The sequence below is a fragment of the Zea mays genome, chromosome 5 (assembly GCF_902167145.1).
Source record: "Zea mays cultivar B73 chromosome 5, Zm-B73-REFERENCE-NAM-5.0, whole genome shotgun sequence".
NCBI classification, from domain to species: Eukaryota; Viridiplantae; Streptophyta; class Magnoliopsida; order Poales; family Poaceae; genus Zea; species Zea mays.
Window position 1 is genome coordinate 119,966,403 of NC_050100.1, and position 10,676 is coordinate 119,977,078.

Genomic DNA, 10,676 nt, shown 5'->3' on the forward strand with positions numbered 1-10,676 from the left:
TTCCTCTAGCTTAGCATTTAATTCATTATTTAAATTCTTTAAACTAGAGACAGATTCATGGCAAGCAGACAACTCAGAGGATAGCATTTCATTTCTTTTAATTTCTAAAGCAAGGGATTTTTGAGCACTAACAAACTTGTCATGTTCCTCATATAAAATGTCCTCTTGCTTTTCTAGTAGTCTATCCTTTTCATTTAGATCATCAATTAATTCATTAATTTTCTCTACCTTAGCTCTATCTAAACCCTTAAACAATTCAGAGTAATCTACTTCATCATCAGAAGATTCCTCGTCACTAGAAGAAGTGTACTTAGGAGTATCTCGAATACATACCTTCTTCTCCTTAGCCATAAGACATGTATGACGTTCGTTTGGGAAGAGTGAAGACTTGTTGAAGGCCGAGGCAGCCAGTCCTTCATCGTCGGAGTCGGATGAAGAGCAGTCAGAGTCCCATTCTTTTCTAAGGTGTGCCTCGCCCTTTGCGTTCTTGTAGTTCTTCTTCTTCTCCCTCTTCCCGTGCTTTTCTTGTCCCTAGTCATTATCATTATCGGGGCACTGTACTATGAAATGACCAGTCTTACCGCATTTGAAGCAGGAGCGCTTTCCCATTGTTTTATTCTTGTTGGGGTATTCCTTGCGTCCTTTCAAGGCAGTTTTGAAGCGCTTGATGATGAGCGCCATTTCGTCCTCGTTGAGCCCGGCAACCTCCACTTGTGCTACCTTGATCGGTAGTGTCTCCCTGTTGCTCGTTGCTTTGAGGGCAATGGGCTGCGGCTCGTAGATGGGCAGTGGACCATTTAGCGCATCATCCGCGTATCGTGCCTCCTTCACCATCATGTGCCTGCTCACAAATTTTCCGAGGATCTCCTCGGGAGTCATCTTGGTGTACCTGGGGTTTTCACGAATAAGATTGACAAGATGGGGGTCAATTATAGTAAATGACCTTAGCATGAGTCGGACGACAACATGATCTGTCCATCTTGTGCTTCCATATCTTCGGATCTTGTTGACCAGGGTCTTAAGCCTGTTGTAGGTCTGAGTTGGCTCCTCTCCCCTGATCATCGCAAACCTCCCCAGCTCGCCTTCCACTAGTTTCATTTTTGTGATCATAGTGGCATCATTTCCCTCATGTGATATCTTGAGGGTATCCCAGATTTGTTTGGCATTGTCCAAGCCACTCACTTTATTATATTCGTCTCTGCAAAGAGATGCTAACAAAACAGTAGTAGCTTGGGCATTTTTATGGATTTGCTCATTAATAATCACAGGATTATCGGTACTATCAAAATGCATCCCATTTTCTACGATTTCCCATATGCTAGGATGGAGAGAGAATAAATGACTACGTATTTTATGACTCCAAAACAGCTAGTCTTCTCCGTCAAAGTGTGGAGGCTTTCCAAGGGGAATTGATAGTAAATGCGCATTTGAATTATAGGGCATGCGAGAGTAATCAAAAGAATAATTTTGATTGACCGTCTTTTTCTTGGACGAGGAGTCATTGTCGTCCCTTGGTGAAGAGGAAGAGGCATCGCTGTCGTAGTAGATGATTTTCTTGATGCGTCTCTTCTTCTTCCCGTCCCTCTTCTTGTGACTCGAGCCTGAGTCAGTGGGCTTGTCGTCTCTTGGCTCGTTGAAGATGGACTCCTTTTCCTTGTCGTTGACCACCATCCCCTTTCCCTTAGGATCCATCTCTTCGGGCGGTTAGTCCTTTAAATGAAGAGTATGGCTCTGATACCAATTGAGAACACCTAGAGGGGGTGAATAGGTGATCCTGTAAAATCAAACACTAAATAGCCACAGACTTGATTATTAAGGTGTTAGTTAAATCAAGTGGCTATGGAACACGCTCGTGCGAACAAACCAATCACAAAAAGCAACACACGAGACACACGATTTTTATCCCATGGTTCGACCAAGTAACACTTGCCTACTTCCACATTGTGGCGTCCCAATGGACGAAGGTTGCACTCAACCCCTTTCAAGCGATCCAATGATCCACTTGAATACCATGACTTTCTTTCTTATAGTCTTTCTCCCGTTTGCAAGGAATCTCCACAATTTGGAGCCTCTCACCCTTACAATGATGATCACAAAAGAAACACAGAAGTAAGGGAGGAGAGCAACACACACAAGACTCAAATACGCAGCACAACCACGCACACAAGTGAAGAAGTGAGCACACAAACACAGCGCGAGGAGTTTACAACTCGAAAGTGCTCAAATCTCAAGAACTATGATCCGATTGTGTGAATGCAGAGTCTAGGTGCCTTAGGATGTTTCTTGTAAGCTTAGTGTTCTCCTCCATGCGCCTAGGGGTCCCTTTTATAGCCCCAAGGCAGCTAGGAGTCGTTGGAGATCAATTTGGAAGGCATTTCTTGCCTTCTGTCGAGTGGTGCACCGTACAGTCCGGTGCACCACCGGACAGCCACTGTTCATGTCCGGTGCGCGATCTCCTTCCATATTGGTCGCAGCCGACCGTTGCTTCTCCGGGCCCGTTGGCGCATCGGACACTGTCCGGTGCACACCGGACAGTCCGGTGTGCCCAACCAACCGTTGGAGCGAGACACGCGTCACCCGCAGATTACGCAGCAGACCGTTGGTCGCGAGTGTTGTTGCCTCACCGGACAGTTCGGTGCACCACCGGACAGTCCGGTGAATTTTAGCCACGTCGCCTTTTCATTTCCCAAGACCGACGAGTTCGTCGCGGATGACTCACCGGACAGTCCGGTGATTTATAGCCGTATAACTCCGTCGATTCCCGAGAGCAGCTGGTTCACCGTCGGCTAGCCTGGGGCATCGGACACTGTCCGGTGCACCACCGGACAGTCAGGTGTGCTAGGCTGAGCTGGAGTTGGCTGCACACAGCCAACTCTTTCCCATTTATTTTCTCCTTCTTTTGTCACTATTTCTAGCACGTAGACAAACACATTAGTATTAAAAAACAATGTACTAAGTCTGGAAACATACCTTGTAATATGATTTGTATTTCTCTTTTTATTTATCACATAAGAACTTAATCAATCATGTTGGGCATTTAATCACCAAAACATTATAGAAATGGCCAAAGGGCACATTTCCCTTTCACCAGTTCAGTCTGCCCCTCCTCCAGCTCTTCAGGCAGCTATTGTACCAGCTCTTCAGGCAGGACCCCCGCTTCCTCCTTTTGGTCCTTCTCCGCTCCGGCCGATCACTTTGGACTTCTCGTCGCCGGTCGTCGGAACCCTCAGTGCTCAGCCGCCAGTGCCACTAGCGCCCTGCTGTTACCACTGATGCTGTGGCGGTGTCCGTGACTGCACCTCCGGCGGATCCTACATCGCAGCCTCTGTCAGAGTCAATACCAGCTCCAGCTTCTACTGTAGATCCTGGATCCGAGACTGACTCTGATCCTCAGCTTGCGTTTGTGCTTCTGCCTCAACCGCGATCGGGTGTGCCCTCGCCTCCTCCTTCCTCCTCTGGTGTGTAGGTTCGGGTAACTCTTTTGGTGTTTGACGCCAAACAGGGAGAGATATGAGAGTTGTGAGAGCTAGGGGGAGCTAGAGAGTTAGTTGAGAGTGGCTTTTGTATTTTGATGTAATATATTTGCTTGATACTCTCTGTACTAGCTCCACTTTTGTATGACACTTATCTCACAAACTCTATGATATGCCCTCGATGTTTATTATTGATTGTGTGTGTATTGTGTTTTCACCTAAGATGTTATCACCAGTCATTCAGTTCATGTTCATCGATTTCATTTCATTCTTATATGAACAAGAAACTTACGTCGTGTATGCGCCTATACTTATTATTCTTTTACACACATCTTTCTGTCAAAATTATTGAGTATAACTAACCATCTTCTCTATTGACAGAAAAACAAACAAACTACTCTCACACTCTTGTAGGGTTGTCATCAGTCACAAAAAAAGGGGGGATTGAAAGCATCTAGGCCCCTGGTTGGTTTTAGTGATTAATGACAACATAATATTATATGTGACTAACGTGTGTTTTGCAGAGCCAATGGTAAGTTAGGTCGCATTACAGGAAGTTGTACAACAACGGTGAAAACAATCCCTGAAATGAGAACTTGAAGCGACAGCTAAAACAACGAATCAAAAGATGAAGATCTTCGTATTCTGAGTGTCGAAGGAGTTGTGGACACTCGGTATAGTGCTAGGTCTTCTATTTTATTTTAGCCGTACTATAAAGAGGGGTTGTGGATGAGTAGTTTGACCAAGAGAATTCTAGTGTAGTGTTGGTGCATATTCACACTCACATCTAGTGCTAGGTGTCACTCTATAACACACTCACGAGTTAGAACGAAAATGGATTCGAAAAACAGAATGAAAAAGAAGATAGGGTTTCTGTCTTAGGGGCACCGGACTGCCCGGTGTGTACCGAACTGTCTGGTGCGCCCCTGATAGTGGGGCCAGTCAGGCCTGGGGGCAGAGCTTCGTCCCCGAGAAAAACCAGAGGGCATCGAGTTGGGAGAATGAATTTTAGCTACCACACCAGACACGAAATGTTCACTGTCCGGTGTTCCATTAGCCCAACGGCTAGGTGTCAGAACTAGCTGTTGGAATCGACCATTGGCGCACCGGTGGCGCACCGGACTGTTCGGTGCGCCCATGCGCAGCAAACCCTGGTAACAGCTAGTTTGGTGGGTGGGGCTATTTATACCCCCTCCACCCACCATATTGAATGTATTGCTGCCCACATTGATGACCATACATTGCTAGAGCATTGCAAGCACCACAAAGCATAGTGAGGTGATTAGAAAATCTTAATCCCACATTAGGACCTCATTAGTGCAAGTGAGAGCCACCTAGAGCACACACTGCATGCATTAGGATTCTCTTGGTCAAGTGAATGTCTATGGGTTGTTACTCTTGGTGATCGACATCACCTAGACGGCTTGGTGGCATTGGGAGCACGGTGATCACCATGGAGGATTTGTTGGTGACCCGGCTCGAGATTGTAAGCGGTCGTGAGGGATCCACTGCGCCGAAGTGGCAAAGGATCATCTCATAGTGAGCACTTGGTTCTTGCGAGGACCAAGGGGCAGCGATACCCTTGCGCTGGTGCTCCAACGAGGACTAGGGAAGAGTGCCGACTCTTTGATACACCGGGAAAAATTGGAGGAGTCTTCTAAACCTTGCTTTACATTCCGCATTTAATTCAAGCATTTTACCTTGTTTATTTGTTTAGCAAGTAGTTGAAGCAATGTCTTAGTATTGTTGTCTTTCTAGTAGTAGTCTCTTATTGCTAGTAGTTGGGTGAAGTTGGGCTCTTGCTTAGGGTTTAATAGTTGTTGATTTTTAGAAAAGCCAAATTCACCCCCCCCCTCTTGGGCATCATGATCCTTTCATCCACCAAGAGTAACTCCTCAGCATCAAAGTGGGGAGGTTTTCCAAGAGGTATAGAAAGCAATTAGGCATTGGAATTGTGAGAAATTTGAGAGTAATTAAATGGAGTACGATTGACTTTAGATTTAACTGGTTTTCGTCATGACGTTTGGAGGAAGATTATTCGCTGGTTGAAGAGGATGGCGATGTAAAAGAGTCTGTCTCATAGTAGATGATCTTCTTGATTCACTTCTTCTTGCCATCCTTCTTTGAGTCGACAAGCTTCTCATCTTTTGTCTTGTCCGACAAAGGTGTCTTGCCCTTCTCGGTGTGGTTGTCAACCACCTTCCCCTTCCTTTTAGGATCTTGTCCCCACATCACTTTGAGCGGTTAGGCTCAACAAGAAGTGTTGGGCTCCGATACCAATTGATAGTCACCTAGAGAGGGTGAATAGTTGATGCCTAAAAATCACAACTTTAGACAAAAACTTGATCCAAAATGAGTGTTAGAGCAAAAAGAGATCAAGTTAGAGTGAGATAGAGGACATGTTCTTGCACTTGATAGCTCTCAAAAGGTTGTGGAATTAACTTGAACAATATTACAAGTCAAGAACTAGAGAATAGAGAGGAAGAGCAAATCGCAAAAAAATTCAATCACAAGAGATAAGGCGATTTATTCTGTGGTTCGGTCAAGCCTCAAATGTTTGCCTACTCTATGTTGTGGTGTCCCAACGGATGAGGGTTGCCCTGGACCCCTCTCAAGTTATCCAATGATCAACTTGAGCCCATGGCCTTCCATATACTTTTCCCATCGCAAGGATCTCCACAACTTGGAGTCTCTTGTAGCCGTACACAGTTTGATGAGAGTTACAACTCTAGAATAGCAAGAGGGAGAATAAGAACCCACATAAGAGCAAAAGAACAACACCACAAAGCCACAACACGAACGCACAACTATAGTATAGCACTGTCTCACTAGAATGAGTGCTCGGATCGCTTCAGTATGTCTCATAAATACGTATGAGTGAAGTACTTGCTCTTGGTATGCTTGGTTTATAGTGGAGGTTGAAATGTGGGTCTATTTATAGCCCCAATCTTCCACATAGTCGTTGAACTTGCCTCCAAAAACTACTCTACGCAATGGCGCACTTGACCGGTCTTGTGCACCGCCGGACCAGGAACAGGGACGGGTCCTCCAGGATCTTGACTAGAGACTTCCAAAACAGGCTAGCACTGGATCGGTCTGGTTCACCATCGGACCGTCATGTATTCTGTTGAAGTGGTCGTTGTGCACCCGAAGTAGCCGTTACTACAAGGTTCAGTGCACCACCGGACCGCGCGCACTAGTGGTCCGATGAATTTTATAAATAAAATTCTGAAATAAGCAGTTTGTATGGAGGCGGGGTCTGGTGCACCGAACCCTAGGTCTGATGCCCCAAGCCTTGAGGACTTCTGGAGGGGCTCTCTTGTAACTCGATCGGGTGGACCACCGGACCATCTAGAGTCCTAGATCATCCCATATTTGGCTGTTTTGAGCATGTCGTTTTGACTGATCTTGGAGGCTTCCCTGTGACTTAGACAAACATTGTTAGAGTATAATTAATTGAACTAAGTCAAGAGAACTCACATGTTCCTTGTCTTTTCATCAGAATTTTCTATTTTGGCTCAAACTAAGTCCAAAAGCACCTTCCTCAAGAAAATGAGTTAGAGATCAAACCAAAGTGCGCTAGAAACATTTTAATAGGTGTGTATAACATATTTAAAGGTACAAACCTCCTAGTTTTATCATTTTTCACAAAGTTGCACTTCTTGTCCTCGTTTAAGCTCATTTGGACTTATAATCTTCAAATTACGCTCGACTGAACTTATGCTCATACACTTAAGGGCCTATTTGGCAACCATGTTTCTCAAAACCATGAACTTACAATACTATACTTTGCAATTGTCATGGCAATAACGTAGTTTTGGTAGCTCCAAAAATACCATGGTTTTGAGAAACATTGTTTGGATACAACATAGTTTTCAGAATTGCAACCAAACACGTTAGGCATAAAATACTACAGTATTACCCAAAACCATGGTATTGTATAAAAACTGCAAAAATACTTTGCTCCCAAATAGGCCATAATAAACAAATTAGTCCAAGATGTTTTGTTGGTCATTCAATCACAAAAAAGTAGAAATGAATTAATTGCCCATTTTCCTTTCAATAGCGGAAAAAAGAAATTGGACACTAATAGAAATGGTAATGAGTATGTTGAGTTATTCTAGTTTACCATTCCTTCATTGTGGGTGGCTCTTAGCTTAACAAATTTTACTCCGCAAGCATATGGAGACTGGTGTAGCTTTCACTTAGGAGTATTGTAGGGTATTGTATTATCCACGAGGAAGCATCAAGAAGCAAACCAATTCATCATTCATCTAGCTACTACTAATTCTTTCATATCATTGGATCTACATCAAACATATAAATAATTTGAATATGTAATATATAATTTTTTCTGTGTTGTGCTTAGGCCACCACAGCACGATGATGGGCTCACCGTGCATTTGAGCATCCCATATATAAATTTTTTATATTTGGGTCAATACGACATGGCACGAAATTAATATGTACTGTCCCGGCTTGAAATAATTTAGTCCAAAATAGGATGGACCCAAGTTATGACGTAATTTAGTCCAAAATAGGATGGACACAAGTTATGACGGCGAGGAACGTCCTAACTTTGAGCAAGGAACATCCTAACTTTGAGCACTAGATGTAGAGGATGAATAAGTGTATTCTAGACTTCTTTACTGGTCGGGTCTACAGGATAGAATTTTGAAACGGAAAGGCTAGAAGGATGATGAAATAATGTTGAGAAAAAAATCGAACCATTGGCATATACACCTATTTATTTTTTAATGTCTTGTATATAGTTATAAACTTTTATAATAAAAAAATAGACCAATAATATCTATAATTGTTCAAGAGCTTGTTTGAGAGAAGGGGCTTGAGGGGACCGAAGAAGAGGGTTCGGAGGGGATTGAGGTCTTGTTTAGGAGTAAGGAGATTGAAGATGCTAAAATCACTTCCTATTTTAAATAACACAAGGATTTTAGTCTCTTTGATCCCCTTTAATCCCTTACTCCTAAATAAACTTGGATAAAATTTTCTTTGAATAGTAAGGATGTTTTAGAAGGCTTGTTTGGTAACAAGGAAATTGGAAGAGATCGGTGAGAAGAAAATCTATTGCTATTCAAAATAGAGATTTGCTCCTTTATTATGAATCTCCTTCGGTTCCCATAGGACTCGATTTTTTTCTACTCCTCCTAAAGAAACCCTAACCTTTTGAATGTCTTATGGAATCTCAAACTTTTTAAGTTGAACAAGAGGAAAATTTGTATTATGTTCAACTTCTATATAAGTGTATATGGGCCCACATGACACGACTTTGGCGATTCGCCCACGCAGCCGACCACGCCACAAACCACAACTCACGGCTCACTTTGGATAAATTTATTAGCCCGCGCGGCCCGCACGCATCCAGCTAGCTGCTCACGCCCGCCACGCCTCTCTTTGTCTCTTTCACCCAGTGACAGCGCACAGCTCCCAACCTGCTCGAAGCTCGGCTCAGCCGATCCAGTGCGCCATGGCCGGCCGCGAGGCAGGCGACTGCGGCGGAGAGGAGCCGGCCCGCGAGATCCCCGACGACATCACGGGCGAGATCCTGCTCCGCCTGCCGTCGCGCTCGGCGCTGGCGCGCGCCGCGGTGGCGAGCTGCGCCTTCCACGCGCTCGTCGCCTCCCCGCGCTTCCTCCGCCGCCACCGCTCGCTGCATAGGGATCCCGGATCGCTCCTCGGGGTCTTCACCTTCCCTCTCGTCCCCGACGGCGGCAGAGGTGGAGGCGACGGCTCGGGCTTCCACCCCACCGAGCCCCCGCACCCGGCGGCGTCCACCGCCAGCGCCGTCGCCGCTGCGGCCGACTTCTCGTTTGGGTTCCTCCCAGCGGACCCCTCCGCCACGGCTGGGTCTGAGGCTGCCGAGTGGATGGTCCGGGACTACCGCGACGGCCGCTTCCTCCTCGACCGCGTGCCTTCGGGAACCGGGAGCACCGTCTTCACCGAGCTCGCCGTCTGCGACCCGCTGTCCCGACGCTACGTCCTGCTCCCGCCCATTCCGGAGGACCTCGCCGACACCGTCCACAGCGTGCTCACCGTCTTCGGCGGCCGCCGCGCGTGCGAGCCCTTCCTCGCGCCCGCCGAGACCTGCGGCGCGGACGACGTCGACGCGGACCCACCTCTCACCGTGTTCTGGACGGCCCGCTCCCCGAGGAAGATGGTGGCCTTCGCCTTCTCGTCGCGCGACGGACGATGGCGTGCGCTCGAGTCGCCGAACTGCTTCATCTGGCGCAGGCACCGCTCCCCGTTCAGCTGCCCCATGGCCCCCATCAGCACCGTCTGGAACCGCCGCCACTACGCGCACGGCTGCTTCTACTGGGTGGACTGCCTCACCAGCCGCTGGCTCGTGCTCGACGGGCGCACCATGGAGCTCTCCCTCGCGATGATCCCGTCGCCGGCCGGCTACTGGGAGGAGCACGTCGCAGTCGTGGAGGCCCCGGACGGGAAGCTTGGCGTATTCGCGCACGGTTTCCACCACCCCGACGGCAAAGCCAATCTACACTACTATACGATCGTGCACGACAAGGAAGCCGCCGGCGACACGAAGCGGTGGCAGCTGGAGAAGACGATCCAGCTGCCGTGGCCGTCAGACCACCGGTCTTTCTGCCTCCGGGGCACGGCCAACGGGTGCCTCAACGTTGGCCTCATCATTGAAGTCGGCGAGAAGAAGTCGGTATTCATGGGAAGCCACCGCATCAGGGACGCCGAGCTATTCAAGATCGACGTCAAGAGTTTCCAGCTCCAAAAGATCTGCCGAGCACGGTGCGCCGGCAGTGCTGCCGGCGAGTGCTGCTGGCCATACTTCGGCTTCCCGCCGTCGCTGTCCTTGCCCACTGTGTGAGAAGCTTGATGTTACTGAGACAAAATGAATTATGTTACAGCTTCAGAGCCGTCCGTCTGTATGTAACATGTATAAGCAACACTTGTACTCGTCCAGTTTGTTTACAAATGCAACGCATACATACATACAGATAGAGTTTGTACAAAGCAAACGCGAAAGGGTCTCTAGACTAGCGATTAATAACTTTCGAGTAGCACCTCTAAGTCATGGGTTCGATTCCTATCGGGAGCTAATTTTCAGGATTGGTTAAAAAAAATCCCTTTGTTGTACCCCATCCGCTCTCGGGTTGCGATGTCCTGTGCACCACCCTCTGGTTAGACTGTTACCGAGTGGACAGTTGACGCCGC

The 10,676-nt window shown here is 47.1% G+C and overlaps 1 protein-coding gene across 1 annotated transcript; it reads left to right on the forward strand.

Moving 5' to 3' along the window:
- Positions 1–8,850: 8,850 nt before the first annotated feature.
- LOC100284253 (F-box domain containing protein) lies at positions 8,851–10,457 on the forward strand. Its single transcript, NM_001157148.2, has one exon. The coding sequence runs from the start codon at positions 8,959–8,961 to the stop codon at positions 10,327–10,329; it is 1,371 nt and encodes a 456-aa protein (NP_001150620.1). The 5' UTR covers positions 8,851–8,958; the 3' UTR covers positions 10,330–10,457.
- The last annotated feature ends 219 nt before the right edge of the window (positions 10,458–10,676 follow it).

Excerpts from the sequence above, each read along its gene's own strand:
- LOC100284253 (NM_001157148.2), top strand. The coding sequence starts at position 8,959 with ATGGCCGGCCGCGAGGCAGGCGACTGCGGCGGAGAGGAGCCGGCCCGC.